This window comes from Cryptomeria japonica, chromosome 7, assembly GCF_030272615.1.
Source record: "Cryptomeria japonica chromosome 7, Sugi_1.0, whole genome shotgun sequence".
In the NCBI taxonomy this organism is placed as follows: domain Eukaryota; kingdom Viridiplantae; phylum Streptophyta; class Pinopsida; order Cupressales; family Cupressaceae; genus Cryptomeria; species Cryptomeria japonica.
In genome coordinates this window covers 39,267,849-39,288,060 of record NC_081411.1, presented here as the reverse complement: position 1 = coordinate 39,288,060, position 20,212 = coordinate 39,267,849, and the positions used below count along the sequence as shown (strand labels likewise).

The window sequence follows — 20,212 nt, the reverse complement described above, 5'->3', positions numbered from 1 at the left end:
TAGGATGAGGAAGACCACTCCTCACCAACAATCATACGTCTCAAGGCAGGCTTAGACCTAAGCATGGACTGCAATGTGAGGAAGTTTGTGGCAAATCTTGTGATTCCTGGACGATGCAACTCCTTCTGCTCTGTGTATTGTCTCATAAGAGCCAACATCCATGAATGATTATATACAAATTTGCAGACATTTCTTGCCCTTTCTACACATCTCTTGACCCATGGGATTTTTCCAATATCCTCCAACATGAGGTCAATGCAACGAGCAGCACATGGAGTCCAAACTATAGATGGGTGCCTCTCCATCAATAGTCTACCTGCAGCAACATAATTTGTTGCATTGTAAATTGTAATTAATGGAGGTACAAACTACAAGATAGTAATTAATTTGCAAACAAAATTAGTTTGTAATCAAAAGTTTACCCGCAACAACATAATTTGCTGCATTGTCGGTCACTACCTATACCATGTTCTCCTCACCCACATCTTCAATCACCTCCTCTATCTGCTCACATAGGTAGGTGGCATTCTTGCAATGGGCGGAGGCATCAATGGACTTGATGAAAACGGTGCCCCCTGAAATAAAAAAATAAAGCTAGGTCAATGATCATTCAATAAACCATTAGAGAAAAAAATAAAAAATTAAAGACTATATGAAACTAAAATTAATCAATCACCTGCGGAAGAAACAAGAAAATTAAGGAGAGTTCTATTTCTCCTATCCGTCCAACCATCAGTCATGATGGTGCAACCTTTAGTGCTCTATATGTGGCGTTGTTCATCTAAGTCCTTTTTCACATCATCCACCATTTGAGACAAAATGGGTCCCCTCAAATCACCCTCACTAGGGGCTTTGAACCCTGCCCCGCATATGGTAATGGCATCAACCATTTGCTGCCAATAAGGAGACCCGTCGCAAAGAAACTCAATGAGATAAGTTAAGTATAAAAATTCAATGAGATAAGTTAAGTATAAAAATTAAAACAATCAAAGTTATCAAACATAAAAGTTAGTAAAACATTCACCTGGCTACAAAGAATGGAATACAGTTGTAGCTCCAAAACCTGCCAATTGCCATTTTAGCAGCTTCATGGATCTCCTTGTTCCAACCCATGCCCTCAAGTGACGGTTGGGACCCAGGAATAGTGCAAGGCACAAAGAAGGAATCCAACCTAGATTTACGAATCCTAGGTCCAATGGTAACATTCCCACTACAACTACTAGTGGTAGGAGCATGAGAAGTGGCAGTGGCACTGCCACTTATAGAAGCAGAAGCAGAAACGGAAGCACCAGCAGTAGCAAACTGAGTGGGACAACATGGAGGTAAGGAAGAAGGGCTTCCAACACAACCTAACTGTGTCCCTCTTCCTAAAACTGTCACTCTTCCAATGACCGCTCGATCCTCCTTTTGTTTCTTTTTTCTTTCAATCTCTTCAACCATTACATAACAATCACGTATGGCCTCAGAGACTGCTTTTAGGCATGGTTCGACATCATGTCCACGCACACCAGCAATATGGTATTTCAGCCTATATATACCTCCATGTAATATTGTTTTGCAAAACATACATTTTGTTTTTCCCTTTCCTTGCCCTAGAAAATCCTCATGATATTTCCAAGCAGGGTCCTTTCTCATGGGGGGTCTAGAAGCCGAAGTAGACATTTTAGGATAGTTTTGTGAAAGTTGAAGTTGAGGCAAATAATAAAGTGAAGTTTGCTGCAATAAAACATTACAAATACAAAATAAAATTAATACATACATTCAAAAAAACTAAAGTAGGGTTTGTAAATTTTTTTTAAAAAAAATTGTAGGGTTTGTCAAACCTTACAATTTAAAAAAAATAAAATTTACAAACCCTACATACAACCCTACATAGTACAACTACATACTACATGCTACATACAAATTACAAACATACAAAAGATCTTGCATACAAGAAAATGTAAAACTTTCAAAATAAATGAATAGAAAATGGAATTTTTGCATATAAGAAACAAAATAATGTTAAATAAAACAATCTTACCTCTTACAACAAGCTTGAAATGAGTTGCAAATTCTTCCTATCCAACTCTTGATGCACCAAATCGAAACACAATGCAGCTCCAATGTGACAAATTGAAGAAAACTTGAGCTTCCTCTTTACTGGTTTTTCTTCTATGCACCCTTGTTTTTCTTCCCAACTCACTTTACTCTTCCTTTTTTTGCAAGTGAATGAAATGAAAGTCACTTTTAGGGCTAGAAGACAATTAACATTAAAAAACGGATTTAAAAAAACTTTCCAAACTATTTTTTTTTTGACTTTTTAGTTGTGCCAACACCGGCCGAGTCCAGGGTTCGGGACTCGCCGAGCTTGGCGATTTTTGGCCAAAATCGCCAACTCGGCAAGTCTGGCGAGTTTACTCTCTAGACTCGGCCGAGTCCGAGTCCGAGCCCTTGGGACTCGTTTGGCCTGACTCGAACTCGGACTCGCCGAGTTTGGGCGATTCTGGGTGAGTCTCGTTTCTCTGATCGAAACACAATGCAGCTCCAATGTGACAAATTGAAGAAAACTTGAGCTTCCTCCTTGCTGGTTTTTCTTCTATGCACCCTTGTTTTTCTTCCCAACTCACTTTACTCTTCCTTTTTTTGCAAGTGAATGAAATGAAAGTCACTTTTAGGGCTAGAAGACAATTAACATTAAAAAACGGATTTAAAAAAACTTTCCAAACTATTTTTTTTTTGACTTTTTAGTTGTGCCAACGCCGACCGAGTCCAGGGCTCGGGACTTGTCGAGTTTGGCGATTTTGGGCCAAAATCGCCAACTTGGCGAGTCTGGCGAGTTTACTCTCCAGACTCGGCCGAGTCCGAGTCCGAGCCCCTGGACTCGTTTGGCTTGACTCGGACTTGGACTCGCCGAGTTTGGGCGATTCCGGGTGAGTCTCGTTTCTCTGCTTAAAACCCCCCTCTATGTAGTAGTGCTAGACATTCATTAGTGGATGTCTTGATAAAGTGCTCGTGGGCTTTGTGCATGTATTTTGTGCCATGGAAGATTTGGATTTCTTTCCTCTTCCTACTCTTCTATTTGGCTTTTACTTGGTTCTGAGTGGCTGAAGCCTTCTTTCCTTAGAGGGTTTACATAGATGTCTACCTTCTCTTTAGTAGTAGGGGTCTTAATTGTTTGGTTGAGATTCTTCTACATAGGTTAGTGATTTTTCTTTTTTTATTCTGCTTGCTTCTAGAGTGTCTAAGTGAGTGCCCTTGTTGCCCACTTTCCAAAAGCTACGTTCAATTCACAAGCAGTTTCAAGGCACATCTCTACATGGACGTGAGGTCATCAAGTATCTATTGCATGACATGATTGTGATCTTGTAAACCAAATCTTCTTTTCTCACATTGAAAGTACAACCATTATACTTTTTAATACAAAACCTTTTCAAAAATAAGCTAGAAGATGTTGTGTAATAGATTCTAAAAGTTCCATTAATATAAAACTAGTTAAGATGAGGCAAACTTGATTGTACAAAGTGTTCTCAAGAAATACCATCTACATGGTTGTAATATAAAAGACTAAGCTCACAATTAAATCTTATTCGTAACTACATAAGAAACACAAGATTATTTACATCAACTCAAATATTATCAAACTTTAGTCCCAATATTCTAATCATTTTTCTATATATATTTTCTAAGTGTCCATTCAAATACATTAACAAATGAACATTAAAAAACACATTGATATTGTACTAAAATGAGTAATTATTGAATTACTTTTTTCCAACTCCTCAATTTTCATCTTTAATTTAAATCTGGACATTCATTACTCGCTTTTTATTTATTTAATTTAAATATAAATTATATCCTAAAGATTAGAATAGAAATTTATTTCCTTGAATCATTAAGTTACTAAGCGACAATTCGAATTGATCAATTCCAATCTTGCCGAACTTGATACAATACAAACATAAAAATTCTTTCGAAAAAGAAAAATTGGATTCTGGTTCTACCATCGATCACTAGTACAGTGCCCATTCGTTGTTTACAATCGTTAATCCTCCATCTACCACAATATTATGGTCGTTTTCATATTTGGATCCCTCACTCGCCAGATACAAAGCAGCCTCTGCAATATCCTCTGTTTCAAGGATTGCTTCTTTTAAGTTTCCCCGGCTGCTAAACAAGGCCTCCATCTGAGCCTTTAGCTCTGCTGTAGGGGTCTCTCCACGGATATTCATCACCCTATCTCTGACAACAACACCAGGAGAAACATAATATTTTACTCTTATACACTATTTCCCCAGTTCGACTGCAGCATTTTTAGTCAGCCCAATGACTGCATGTTTGGAGGCTGTGTAGGAGTAAGAAGTTCCTCCCATAGCACCTGCTATACTCGCCGTAGAAATAGTGCAGCCCATTTTCCTGGTGATCATAACGTGGGCTGCATGCTTAATACCATGCATTACTCCTTTCAGATTTATGTTCAACGCTCGCTCGAATTGCTCCATCTCACTCTGCCACGCTCCTCTTCTGGGTGTTGCTGACTCCTGCGTTGTTAAACATTATATCTAGTTTTCCGTGCTTTTCAATGGCCAAATCAACTGCTGCGCTTACATCTTGCTCTTTGCTACATCACAGTGGATATATGTCGCCCAGGGAGAAAGGGATTTGGCCACTTTCATGCCAGCGTCATCTGCAATGTCTGCAATTATGACTTTGGCTCCATGATTGACAAACAGCCTAACGGTGGCTTCACCAAGTCCTCGTGATCCTCCTGTGATTACTGCAACCTTTCCTTCCAGTCTGCATTTTACAAACAGTTTTCGTTATTGTCTTAAAATCCTAAGTAAACTATGAGACACGGAGAGAAACGATGTTGAACTCGGGCTTCAAGTGGTTGGTATCAATATATAAATACCGCAACTCCGGATTTCCTAAAAGACGATTTATTTATTGCTAATTTGCTACTATCGAATAACAAGAAAATGAAAGTGGTTAATCTTGTTGGGCTGGCTTAAACAGTACACACTAAGCGCTGGTCAGCTTAGGTGGCTGGTGGACCCTCTTCAACCATTCTATTTGCCTTTCACAAATTCCGTTTCAGTTGGCTTTTAAGCCCCGTCCAAATTTAAAGTTTTTTTTGAATGGCTGTATCCTACCGCGGTACCGCCCATATTATTTTCGTACGGACAAACAAATTTCAGACCAAAAATTTTCATGCGTAGTCTCTGCCTGTTCCTAAAATTGCAGCTTTGGAATAGGGTATGAGCGCTGTCAGGAAATGCCCTGGTAGGCACGTATGCAAAATGTGGAAGAATAGACAACGCATTCTAACTGTTTGTGCGATAGGCACAGAAACTTGGCCTGCTTGAATGCTACGATTGCAGGATATGGACAGGATGCGTTTGTTGAAAAAGCTTCAGAAACCTTCAAGATGATCTAATTGGCTGCAATCTTTGCCAGCATCCTCCCTGCCTGTGTCAAAATGGGAGCTTTGGAACAGGGTATGGTCATCCACCACAGGTGAAAGGTAAAGAATCTTGTGGGATATCATAGTTGCAACTGCTTTGTTATACATGTATGCAAAATGCCTTAAAAAAATGTTGTCTCATAAAATGCCATGCTTGCAAGGATATACGTAAAAGGGATTTGTTCAAAAGGCTTCAGAAACTTTCAATAGATCTAGAGCCAGACTCCGCAACCTTAATGGATAGAGAGATTTGATCGAAATGCTCTAATAGACAGATATGGAAAATGTGAAGGCATAAACAAGGCACGTAAACTGTTTGACAAAATGCCTAATAAAAATGTGGTCTCAGAGAATGTAATGTTTCTGGGATATGAACAAAATGATTTTTTCAAGGATGCTCTCAAAATGTATTTGGATTAGTGAAGGACTTTGGAACATATTCTGAAACTAAACTTTGTGTTAAATGTGCATGCAGCCAAGCAGGTTTAGAAACTGTTTGACAAAATGCCTAAGAAAAATGTGGTCTCAGAGAATGTAATGTTTCTGGGATATGAACAAAATGATTTTTTCAAGGATGCTCTCAAAATGTATTTGGATTAGTGAAGGGCTTTGGAACATATTCTGAAACTAAACTTTGTGTTAAATGTGCATGCAGCCAAGCAGGTTTAGAATGTCTGTTGTACATATTTTAATCACATGGGTAACCTTTACTACATTACATTTTCAATTGATCATTTTGAATGTGCTTGAACTGCTTGCTTGTGTTGGCTATTTTGAGGACATCCTTAACTTTATCAAGAAGATGTTGATTAAACTTGAAGTGGATGTGTGGCTCTATTTTCTTGTTGTCTTCAAAACACATGTGAATGTAGGTTTAGGTGTATTTCAGCAATGCTATTTTTTTATTTGGATCTTAAAAGATATTTGACTCATGTTATTTTATATCTTGTAACACCATCTTTAATTGTAGATAAAATCAAGGAACCTTTTGTTGATGTTGGTCCTTCTGGGCCTATACTTTGCATAGCATTTTTATTGAACGGACTCTAAAGTGCTTCTCATTTTTAATAGTTTTGACTTTGTTGCCTATGGAGCCCCTCATTGACATTTGATAAAATATTTATGTTTTACTTGCTATAGTTATGTGATATCTATCTTACCCCTTTCTAGGTGATGTTAGGGTCTATATTAGGAAGTGCAAATCTATCTAATGAAATTGCTTCCTTTCTTAATAGAACCATGTTTTGGCTACTATCTATAACAAATCTAAGAAATCCTTTGATAGACTTGCTTATCAAAAAGTGTTCTTGTTTTAGTGTTTTGTCTTTCATTATACTTGTCACTGCTCTTCCTCTTCCTCTTCCTATGACCTTCTAAAAATTAAGATGCACCAACCTTAAAGCTAATTACAATAGATAACATACATCCCCTATCTAAGATTGGATTAGAATGATATCAAGAAGGACCTTTGTAATTTTTCATTGTCATTTTGACACTCTCTATTCCACATGTTACTTTGCACTACACATACCACCTTTGTAATTTACTTTGTCATGGATAACATTAGTTACATCAACATATTCAATCATACAAAAACAAAGGAGATTGATCTCTTTAAATACACATCTTTTCAATTCCACATATGATCCTTATATTGGCTTAGATGCAACAAAATTATCACAAACAATGTTTTCTATGCGCTATAATAATCATATTCAATGAGAAGCTACCCCTTTTTTTATGTGATTAGACACTTTATTACAATAGTGTGGGAACAATGACAAGTTTAACTTTGAACATGAGTTTCCATGTGTGGAGGAACTACTTGCTAACTAGTGACTCTAATGGCAACTGTTTAGGAGAAGTGACTCTATATTCTAGGTTGCAGATACAAAGTGAAAGTCCTGTTAGACAGTTCAACTAACCAGAAGACAATTGAGAGTGGGGGGGGGGAGGGGAGGGGGGATTGAATCCGTAGTCTCATATTACAAGAACATTTGGCAATTAAAACTTTAATACAGGAACCCAAAACATTGATATCGAAATGCTTAAACCAAATACTGGAATAACAGTTAAACCAATTAAGCACAAACAATAATCAGAGAATAAATACCATCCACATGACACCAAGATTTATATGTAGAAAACCCGGTAAATGGAAAACCCACAGTGGGAACCCTACCCACAGTTAGATAATACTTCTACAGTAAGTATGTGAAATACAATTGAGGGGCCTGCATTTGCAGGAAGGGCAATAGCCTAGAGTGCACTACTCATCGCAAAAGGAGTCTCACTGACAACATAGAAATCCTGATTACAATCCGGAGGTGTTTGAACTGCAAAGATAACATCTCGTATGCATGAGTACAGCTTAGTTAAAGCTCAATACCGGAGGAATAAATCCTCTTACATAAACCCACTTCGATCTCTAATGATCAACCAAATATGCTGCCTGATTGATATTGCATTATTCATACATTACATATCATCTGATTCCCATCATGATCTACAATGAGATCTTACATCACATATTTACAAACCCTTGACCATAAACAATCAGGTGAGCTACCAGACAATAAACCTATTACATAATTACAAAACATGTCGGCCTTAGATCAAACAAATAATATCCAACACATAAGACATCCCAAAAACACATCGAGAGGTCCAATCCACATGTTACATTTAGCCGATCCATAACCTAGATCAACCGAGACCCAATATAGGTCCACACATTAAAGCAATGATCTCCGTCCGCCAAGTCTCAAATATGATCACCATCAGCATCCTGAAACCATACTGGAACTTGCACCAACAACACTCATGCACATCATCACATATCTTCATCAAAAGCTTTGGCAGTGAAACCCTTGTCAGAACTGCAAGCCAAGCTTCGAAGTAAACATAATAGCATCCGATCACCAGACCAAAACCAACTGACTAAATATCAACATGAGTATCATGAATAAGCCAATTCCATAACCAAACCATATTGGAGCCTATCGGATCATGCCAGATCCAAACCAACTAGAAACCACTCATCCTACCAGGACCAGAAGGGTGTCGGTAAAGCATCCAGACAGCTAGTGTTGGCATCAATGACAAAACATCAATGTAACACATAATCAATTCCTCCAAATGGCCAATAATCTCCCCCTTTGACATTGATGGTAACACTAGATGTGAAAAACATATAAGTACCAAGAAATGCCAAACAAGTATCCCCTAATGGAAGACAACCAAAAATCTCCCACTCAAAGATATAGCAATGAATTTCTGAAACAAAGACCAAACTCCTCCTGTGAATGATATCTTTGTAAAGCTCTGAATTACACTTATATCTTGCTGGAATACAATGAATCCAAGAACACTGAGGGGGGAGGGGGGTGAATAAGTGTACTGCCAGTAATATAAGATTTTGCCTTATTACAACATACACATATAAACCGGTAAATGAAGAAACATATAACATGAAGTAAATAAACCAAGCACATGAATGAACACCATAACACACATAATTTATATGTGGAAAACCTCAAAGAGGAAAAACCATGGTGGGATTTGTGACCCACAATATTAATTCACTGGCCATATGAATAGATATTACATAGTATGGGAGCCTGCACTTGCAACAAGGCACATTTCTCAATGTAAAAAAAAGTCTCACTGACTACAAGCTTTTGCTAAGACAAAATAATAATGGCGAACTCACAAAAGGCATCTACTATACCAAAAAGAGTTCTGGTTATAGCTCTGTTCTATACCAGCTCTTAAACCCTTTTACCTCTATCTCTTTTTCTCTAAGACTTCTTTACAAACCATCTACTGATCATTGCATGATATTACTTTCACATATAAATGATCTAAATACATGTCCTTCACATCACATTGTTTTGCTTCCTTGTCCTACACACTCTTCTATATCACAAACAATATGCCTTATGTCGGATTACAATACAATAATAAAGATATTCAATGTTGGTCTTATACAATGATTATAGAATGATTAAATAAAACTTTTCAGACCCTAGACTGATGTCGGCTTCATAGAAGTGCTAGATGCCGGTGTCGGTGCCGGTTATGACCTTGATTACTTCAATGTCGGTGTCTGCCAGTGCATGCCTCCAATGTCAATGTCTGGTAGTATATTCCTTCTACATAATCTTATTTCCATCAATGACAACATATGAATCCAATGAGTTTCAATTACCAACAATCTCCCCCTTTGGCATTGATGACAACACTCATGTGAAAAAATGGATTCCCTACCGGTTCAACGGAAATATGCTCCCCTTGAGCTGATTGACTATGTTTGCAATTAACTCTTTGTCTGATATCCTCCCCCTAGGATTATATACATATTTTTTATCATACATGTCCTCCCCCTTTGGCATCAATGCCAAAGATTGGTGAAATAATTGTTAAGAATCTATGCAAAAGAATGAATAATTACAGATTAGTATACCCGAAGCTTGACCAATTTTAATATTTTTGGATAAGCTTTCTCAAGTAATTGTATATAGGTATCCCAACCAGTTTTGAATGTTTCAGATATGGATACAAGTCCACTCAGTAAATGTGCAAGTGTTTATTTCTCAATGACTTCTACTGGTGTGGGCTTCGCAAGCATGTCCATGCATTCCCTCTTATGTAGACCAAGTGAATGAAATCTTGGACTCACCAAACCTCTGAGACTTATTTCTCTCTGAATAATCTTGTCTCTTTCCTTTTCAAAAGAAAAATTTTGATTCTCCAAAGTCAAAATTTGTCCATCAATAGATGTTGTGAGTGACGCTAGCCCATCAAAAGAATTAGCAATAGTAGCAGTCTTGTCTTGTAACTCCTTTATCCTCTTATCTACATTTTTAGTAAGAATTTTTATATTAAAACAAACCTTGTAGATGTTAGTACACTATTTCAAATAATTTTTAATAAGTATAAGTTTCTCCCCAATCTTCCTCTTTTCAGTCTCAATAATTTGATCAAAAGCGGCTTTCTTAGCCAAAGTAAATCTTTCAAGTGCTTGCTAGTCGGAAATCTATTGTAATGATTGAACGTTTTTAGATATGTGCTCTGTCAATACCTTAATTTTTCCGGAAGGGCTTTCTTCATTTTCAATCATATAATTAGGATTCAATTTGTGCAAAACTGTTATTAACTGATCTATTATTCCTTTGTCTGCAGATCCTTCCTTCATTAGCTCTATGGGACTCATCTCTGTGATTGATTTCGTATCAACTTGAGAAGCGTCACTTGCCAAAAGTTTTGATGGGGAATCAATTGTCGGTATGGTACTGGGTGTCTTATCAGTCTCCTTTTCCTTATCCTCTCCCGGTGTATCTCATTTCTCATCCCCTTTTGCACTGGTGGCTTCGCCACTTGGTGCAATATCTGTTACTGTCGGCGAAGTATTATCCATAATATTATCAGTATCCTGTACATTATCTATATTACGTTGCTCAGATTGTACGAATGTTGTCTCTATCGGTTTAGTCTATACACTCTCATTGGTTTTAGATTTATCTGTCGGTTCATTCAAAATTTGATATGAACTTCCCAAAATTCCTTTTCCCTTGGATCTGTTCGGAATGGTGGGAGATGTTTCTTTAGCAAATTCTTCTTGAGAAGTAAGGAAATCAAGATTCTTTTGGAAGAATTTAGCCCAACCATCTCTGGTCTCATTTATTATCTCATTTACTCTACCCATCATTAAGCTTATTTGTCAGGGTTTGTTGCTAAAAATTGTTCTGTTGGCAACATCTATACATCTTTTCATTTTCTCATTATTTATAGAACCACAAATGTCTAAAAGTTCAACTTCTTTAATTTTCCTATCCCTCTTGACTGCATCTAATCTTCTTGTATCTAACTTATTATATAATGTGAAAGGAATTTTCTTCAAAATATCTACCAAATCCTTCTAATATATGTCTATATGTAACAAAATTTCTTCTTCAATTTCATTTTGCTCATTTTCATCTAAATGTTCATATAAATTTGACACATTCTTCAAAATTCCATCTTTTGTTACCTCATCAATTAACTCTGCACAAGTCATATTACTAGATTCATTTTCTTCATCACTCTTTTTCTTCTTCTTGCTGGGGGTTGCAGAAGCAGATGGAGTTGGCTTCCTCTTCTGAGTAGGTTTCCTTGCCGAAGGTGTGGATGTCATTGTTACATTTCTTACTAGCTTCCTCCTTGGTTCCACCTTCTTCTCTTCTACCGGAAGCTTGTCAACTTTCTTCCTATGTACTCTTATGAATGCAAGAGGTTGATTATCCTCTACATCAGAATCAAAAGTGATAGGAGATATGAAAGTTGTTGGCCTCTTTTCCTCAGGAGCACTTTTCACTATAGTTGTTGCACCTGCCATTGCCAGTTGATCTACCGGTTTAGATTTAGAACCTAGTTTTGTATCTATCTTGTTAATTACATTTTGAATGAAGGTAGATATTTTGTCTATTTTCATTTCTCTCATTTTCTTATTGAAGGCAATTTTAACTTCAAGAGCCTTCTCCTATGCAGTACCAAAGTGTTCAGCCTTGACATCCAAAGGAGCATCAATCAACATTTTAGCATATAGTTCCAAGATGCTGTCATCAAATTTATATCCCAATCCAGTGACACATATTGTTCTTCGTTCCATTGCTTCCATGAGGGTCTCATCTATTTTTACCATGAAGCAGATATTAGTGGAGTATTTCTCCACAATGTGCTTGGAGATTCTCTCCCTCAATCTCATTTTCTCTTGGAAATATTTAAAGAACACCCATAGATTCTCATCCTTATTCCTACCAAGACTGGTGATTGCATCTTTAATCTGCATGCCTATCGGTATGTCATGAGCCCAACATTTCTTTCCCAAACCCGGTAGCTCATTCATGAAATATAACATCAAGTAGACATTAAGATTACCAAAACAAAATGTTCCTTTCTTGACACATTTGATCTTGCCAAGATTTAACATTAATTCAATTCTTAACCATTCACACAAATCATACTTTCAATTATTCTTTAACATTTGGTATGCAACATGGATAGAGGAACTGGCAACAGAGTTCAATTGCCTTGATTATGTTACCTTGTAGCCATTGATCATGCTGGAAAATTTCACATCTGTATCTTTGATGGTGCTGATCCTCATCGACCTTCCATCATGGGTTGCGCCAGTGTTTTTTTCAACCTCAGTGTTGGAGATCTTCTTCCCTAGTTCTTGTCCAACTTTGGGTAAGCCGGTGACCACTTGAATTGCTTCTTTGGTGATCATGTAAGGTCGGTCCAGCCAGATGAATTCATTGTGGACCCTGGTCAAAACATATCTAATCATTTCATCCTTGAATTCTGGTATATACAGGATTCTGATTAACCCTAGATCTTCCATGATTTGATATTCCGGCTTGATTGTTTGAGAGCTGCCTAGTATAATAGATTGATACATTTGCTTGATCTCCTCAGTGCCTAAATCCTCCAAGGTGTAGTGAATATAGGCCCTGAAATCTTCTACATAAACTATGTCATCAAGAACCCTCGAGAATGCCCCAGTAGAGTCTTCCTTCATTTCTATTTGAGGAACTTCCTTAAATATAGGTCTGAGCCTATCCTTAACCTCAACAATAGTGGGATTTGCAATGAAAGTAGGAGAAGATGTAGATCTGGATGCCATTTCAAAGAACTACTTGGATAACGATTGTCAGTTTGAAAGATCTTGATAACTGTTGGAAATCATTTTAGAATACCTTTGCTCGCTCTTGATCACTTGTGATTCGCCTTTTCTTCACTCTAGTTTGCTAGAGTGCTGGGTGATTGAAAATGAGTCCACTTTCCCTTTTTATCAGCGAGTAAACCTTAATCCTTCACTGTCATAAATGCTTAGTAGTGTACCCTACGGGATGTCGGTTTCATAGTTTTATGTTAGGTAAACCTTCATCAATGATCAATAAAACTCTCTAGATCTCTTTCCAGATCTCTTCCGGGAAATATGCAAGATTTTCAATGAATTTTCCAACCCCTAAGGTGTATACCTCAGTTACTGGTTTAATTTCCTGCTGGTGTAGGAATGCTCTATTCTACTAATGGAGTTATTGGTGCACTTACTAGTGTATTTGCATCTTCACTTGGTTCTTCACACTTTCTAACCCATCTCTTAGTGTGATCTTGTTGTATTTTATCTACCTTCTTCTTTTCTTTCTCATTTTCTCTATCATTGCTAACCAGTTTAGTCTTGCTTCTGCATTACTTAGCAATATGACCTATTTTGTTGCATTCGCAACATGTAACATTTTTCTTTTGAATTGCTTTTCCATATCTGGTGTCATTCCTTGATCTTCATTGATTAGCCAAATCTCCAAGCTTTCCACATGCATGATACTTAACATTCATTCTACAATCTTCTGACTTATGACCATATATCTTGCAATTTGTGCATTGATTAGGAATTGAATTGTAATTTTGATTTATTCTTGTAGACGTATAAAAATGACCATATTCCTAAATGAATATTTTATGTTCATTTCTCTATTTAATTAAATCTAATTTAATTGAATCACCCACATTCTTCTATTTAAATTAAGTAAATTACTCAATTTATTTAAATTAAATTCACTAGATTTCATTTTACCATTTAATGAATAAATCATTTTATTCAATTAAATCCCTTCTATCCACTTTTAATTAAATAGTTTATCCTAAATTGAATAAATCTAATTTATTTGATTTCCCCAATTACAACCAAATTGAAATAAAGCAATTTATTTTAATAAATTCTATTTTCCCTCACCCACTTGCAAAATCCTACATCTCCCACTTGCTTCCTAAACCCTATTCCTAACCCCCCTTGTAGACTCTTCTAATCACTTCTAAATTAACCTAACCCATCTTCTAAACTTTGTCACATCCCTAAACAAAGGGAAGTCACTTCTCAAACCCTCAAAGTCTTCAATAACCATTAAAGGCTCCAAGTCTCCAACAACTTTCTCTTACAAACCATTAATGGTTAACTCAACCCCCTTGCATGATTAGAGACTTTCTCTAAACTCAACCTCCATGTAACCCAAGGGTCTCATCAAGCATTCATTGCTTTGACCATGGTTATCTCTTAATTATTTGCACAAGAGTTTATCCTTTGATAAAAGCTTTATCCAATGGGTAATCTTGACTTAACCATAACCCTTACCCCTAAGATAACCATGAGGTCTTCTCAGGCATTTAATGTCTCCAACCCCTTCTCTCAACCAGTCTTATGTTGACATTTGTCACCATTTCATTGGTGCCAATTGCAAACATGGATTCCCAACTTTCAAACTCAACCCTTGATTAAACCTTTCAATCCTGGCCATCCATTGCCCTATTTTTGCTATAAATAGAGCTCTCATTCCTCCATTTTAAGATCCAAGTTTGTAGTATCATACTTATGCTCAAATACATTCAAGATTTCATTTCATATATGCTCATCATTTAGCCTCTCTTTAAAATAGAAATTAATCTAATATGCATTTTAGAGTATTTCTATTATCATTAGCTTAAATCATTAACTAATATAGCATGCTAGGATAGTTTGTTTACTAACCTTGTCATCTTATAATTAGTTATTGCATTTGTAGCATCATGCATGGCTTAGGATGCATCTCAAATTAAAATTAACAAAAGCATCCCTCATTCTTGCATTTGTCATCCCTAAACCATTTTGCTCAGTGATCTGAGAGCAGAAACGTTGGTTTGAGGGACCGTGCAAGATAGAGAACCATGGAACCATCCTTGGGAAGCTGAGTTATGCTTCATAACTCCATAGCTTGCACCAAGAAGTCCTGTGGGTGTGTGAGCAAGGCTCCTTAGAGCTCCATTTTTCGCATTTCGAGTTCTATCGTCCCGCTTTTCCCGCATACAGTTCTATATCTACATTGTTTAGCCATATGCCTAGATTAATTACAAACAAAGCATCTACCATTGAATTTGTAAGCATTAGATTTCCTTACCTATTTCCTTTGGTCCGATGAGTTCCACATATCAGTTGTCTCATCTTCATTTGCAGTACTAGAGCTTTCACTTTGTACAAATCCAAGTCCTCTAGAATCATCATTCTGCCTTTTTCTTTTCAATAAATCATCCAACTGTGTAGCACTAATCCTGAATTTTTCTTTACACTCACTTGTAGTAGTTTGATCATTTCTGAGAGTTATTATGTGTCTCTCAAGCTCTTGATCATTATTCTGGGATTGTACCAAATTAGTTTTCAAGATATCATTCTCATGAGCCAGTCTGCCAGATTCTTCAAATTTGTTCTTTAGTCTCAAGCTCTTGATCATTATTCTGGGATTGTACCAAATTAGTTTTCAAGATATCATTCTCATGAGCCAGTCTGCCAGATTCTTCAAATTTGTTCTTCAGAGATACAACAATTTTTTTTTCTTCTTTCTGTCCTCAATATCTTTTGACATCCTCATAGTCAGGTCTTGAATTTCATCCTTCATGAGCATGTTTGCTTGACTCAACTTCTGACATTGTTCTTTAAGTGCATTTTTGTCTTCATCATCTTGGTTTTGCAAAAGTTCCTTCCTCCTAGCTTGAGCTGATGATAACCTTTCTTGCAGAACAAGAATAAATTCATTAGCAGAATTCAATTCATCTTGCAGCTTCAAGTTCTTCAACCTTTCAACATCATAATCCTCAAGTGTCATATCAAGTTGCTTCTCCATAGCCATGTTCAATGATTCCAGTTTTAGGATCTTCCTGAAGCTATTAAACTTCCTCTGAGGTACCAGGCTATGAAAGAAATTGTTGGAATATAATGAATCCAAGAACACTGAGAGGGGGGGTGAATCAGTGTTCTGTCGCTAATATAAGATTTTACCTTATTAAAACATACACATATAATCTGGTAAATGAAGAAATATATAACATGAAGTAAATAAACCAGCCACATTAATGAACACCATAACACACAAAATTTAAATGTGGAAAACCTTAAAGAGGAAAAACCATGGTGGGATTTGTGACCCACAATAGCAATTCACTAGCCATATGAAAGATATTACATAGTATGGGGGCGTGCACATGCAAGAAGGCATACTACCTAGAGAACATTGCTCAACACAAAAAAAAGTCTCACTAACTATAAGCCAATAATGGTGAACTCACAAAATGCATTTGCTATGCCAAAAAGAGTTTCGGTTATATCTCTATTCTGTACCGGTTCTTAAACCCTTTTACCAGTATCTCCTTTTCTCCAAGAATGCTTTACAAATCATCTACTGATTATTGCATGATATTACTTTCACATACAAATGATCTACATACATCTCCTTCACATCATACTATTTTGCTTCCTTGTCCTACCCACTCTTCTATATCACAATGACCTAATAAATGGACTTCTATACCCTTTACAAATAATATGCCTTATGACGACTTATAATACATTACAAAATATATTCAATATCGACCCTATACAATAATTACAAAATGATTAAATAAAACTTTTCAGATCCCAGATTGATGTCAGCTTCACAGAAGCACTAGATGTCGGTGCTGAATATGAGTTTGATTACTCCAATGCGGTATCTGCCGGTGTCTGTCAGTGTATGCCTCCAATGCCGGTGTCTGTTGGTATATGCCTTCTACAAAATCTTGTTGCCATCACTGAAAAAATATGAATCCAATGAGTGTCAATTGCCAACATATCTCTCCCCTAATGTATACAACTCCTTAAGTTTTTCATTTTCACATCAATATCTCTCCCCTTTGACATTAATGCCAGAAATCTGACAAAAATATCAAAGCAAAAACATAAACCATTGAAACTTAATGTTAACTACTCCCCTTGAGAAGTAGCATCCCCACATTATTGTCAGAATCAATAGTATCTTTGATAATACATACCAGATTGATGCCAAACCACATCAATCAAGTCTCTACCGGAGGGGAAAAAACTCGCAATCCGTCTCTGAAGTACTCAAATTATTCCTTAGGAAAAGGTTTAGTTAAGATATCTTTAATCTGTTCTTTAGTGCTCACATAAACCAATCTAACTTCATTTGCTTCCACCTTTTCCTTCAAAAATTTGTACTTGATAGATATGTGCTTTGTCTTAGAATGAAATACCAGATTCTTTGATATATCAATAGCAATAGAGTTATCACAATGAATAACTACCGGTTCATTACAATCCACTTTTATATCCTTCAACATTTTCTTCATCCATAAAACTTGTGTACAATTAGTAGCAATAGTAACATACTCAGCTTTAGCAGTAGATAAAGAAGTACATGACTATTTCTTTCTGATCCATGAAGCAAGTTTATTTCTAAGAAACAAATCTCCATTGGATGTACTTTTCCGGTCATCAATATCTCTAGCCCAGTTAGCATTTGTATATGCACATAAAGTAAAGTTATCATCCTTAGGGTACCATAAACCACATTCTGATGTACCTTGAAAGTATCTAAAAATCCTTTTCACCATACTCTCATGATTTTCTCTAGGATCACTCTGAAATCTTGATACAATACAAACAACACTCATTATGTGAGGCCTAGTCCGAGTCAAATAAAGAATACCTCCAATCATAGATTTGTATCTTGTAGGATTTACCAGTGCAGAAACATATTTCCTTGTCAATTTCTCACTTGTAATCATAGGAGTACTTACCATTTTAGAATCTCTCATACCAAATTTCTTCATCAATTCCCTAGCATACTTAGTTTGACAGATGAAAATACCTTTGTCAGTTTGAGTAATCTGCAAACCTAAGAAAAAATTAATTTCTCCAATCATAGACATTTCAAATTCATTCTCTATATTTTTACAAAATTTCATGCACGACTTATTTTCACCTCCAAAAATAATGTCATCAATAAATACTTCAATAATTAGTATATCATCATCTGTGATCTTATAATATAAATTACTATCAGCATCACCCTTAGTAAAACCAAGCTTCAAAAAATATTTATCCAACCTTGCATACCAAGCTCCAGGTGCTTGTTTCAATCCATATAAACCTTTCCTTAACCCGCAAACCATGTTTGTATCAACTGATAGTGAAAAACCATCAGGGTGCTCAATATAAACTTCCTCATCAAGATCCCCATTCAAAAATGTACACTTAACATCCATTTGATAAACCCTGTAGTTTTTTATGGGCAACATAGGCAAGAAATAATCTTACAGCTTCAATCCTAGCTATAGGTGCACAAGTCTCTCCATAATCAATTCTTTCCTTCTGAGTATCCTTTACAAACCAATCTAGCCTTGTTCCTTACAACTTTACCATCCTTATTCAATTTATTCCTAAAAACCCATTTAGTTCCTATAACATTCTTATTTTTAGGCCGAGGAACCAAAGTCCATGTATTTTTCTCTATCCGATCTAATTCTTCTTCCATAACTTTCAACCAATATTAATCATTACATGCCTCAATTATTATATTGGTTCAACTTGTGAAATTAAACATACCTCATTAGTTGCCTGTGTTCTTCTTGTCGCCGCTCTATTGTTTTTAACCCCAATGATCTGATCTTCTAAATGATTCAATCTCACATACCTAGGAGTCCTCTGACTCTCTGTTCCTTTTCCCGGTTCGTCAGTTACTATATAATTTTTCTGATACTGCCAGGGTAACTGGTTCAACATTCTGTTCCAGAAAAGGTGCTACTGGTTTAGATATAATCATTTTCACTATCGGTTCCTTCTCATAAGCTCTGTTTAAAATTATATTGTGCTCATCGACCTTGACATTAGTGCTCTCCATAATTCTTTGTAATTTTTTGTAATAACATCTATATGCTTTTCTTTCATTAGAATAACCAAGAAATATGCATTCATCACATCTATGATCAATTTTGCCAATAAAATCATCTCTCTTGATATAACATTTACTACCAAAGATTCTGCAATACTTAAGTGAAGGTGTATTACCAAACCATAATTCATAAGTGTAAAGCGGAAAATCGCGATCGAACCCTAGTTGCTCTCCCCTCTTCCAACTCCAAGGAGAGAGAAGGGAGATTCACTAGGGTTGATGGTTTTTCACTTAGGGAAGAGACTTTACATTCAAAAGAGGGGTTGAAACCCACAAGATCCAATCCCACACAATGCAAGATTGGATGCTAAATGTGTTTCAAGGGTTAAGAAAGCAAGGCTACCCTCTTTTGTAAAGAATGTTGATAGAAGAATTAAGCTAGGAATGCATAGAAAGTGACAAAGATTCGCTTATAAACTAAGATAGGGATATAGGATGAAGCTGCGGACCTGGAATTAGCTGTAAAATGTCGATACGGCGCTATCCTGCAAATTTGAGCAAAAGTTGACGGGACGATGGCGCCCGGCGTGCACATGGTCCTCCGAAAAATCCGCGAAACGAAGGGGGATCTGTTCGTCTCTGCACAAGGATTCCAGATCTTCAATTTCAGCCGCGTACCTGCAACCTACACACAGAAAAGCAAAGACGATTGGGGGGTTAGGGATTAGGGGTTTGCCTTTAGGTCAAACCCCGGTTTTGGAATTAACCAAGAAATGAGAAATGCTGTAAATGTAATGTAAAACAAGTACTAATACCTTGTTGTAAGGATGTTTGTATCCTTATATGCGAAGGTATAGATGTTGTTGTTTGTTGTATGTTGTATGTTGTATGTAGCATGTAATAAGTGATCTCCTCTTCAATGGTTGAATCCTTGTCTTGAATGCAACACTTAGCCTTGAATGGAGACTTAGAATGATCAATTGCTTGAAGGAATGCTTGAATGCTTGAATGCTTGAGTATAGTTTCCACA

At 36.5% G+C, this 20,212-nt stretch overlaps 1 protein-coding gene across 1 annotated transcript in view; it reads right to left on the bottom strand.

The window, feature by feature from the left end:
• Nucleotides 1-3,992: 3,992 nt before the first annotated feature.
• The window catches only part of LOC131056277 (short-chain dehydrogenase reductase 2a-like), a 63,942-nt gene continuing 47,722 nt past the window's right edge, over nt 3,993-20,212 (bottom strand). The window contains exons 4-6 of the mRNA XM_057990626.2: nt 4,588-4,776; nt 4,358-4,414; nt 3,993-4,221 (exon numbers count right to left, since the gene is read on the bottom strand). Of these exons, the coding sequence (XP_057846609.2) occupies nt 3,993-4,221; nt 4,358-4,414; nt 4,588-4,776 (475 nt within the window). The remainder of the gene's footprint in view (nt 4,222-4,357; nt 4,415-4,587; nt 4,777-20,212) is intronic.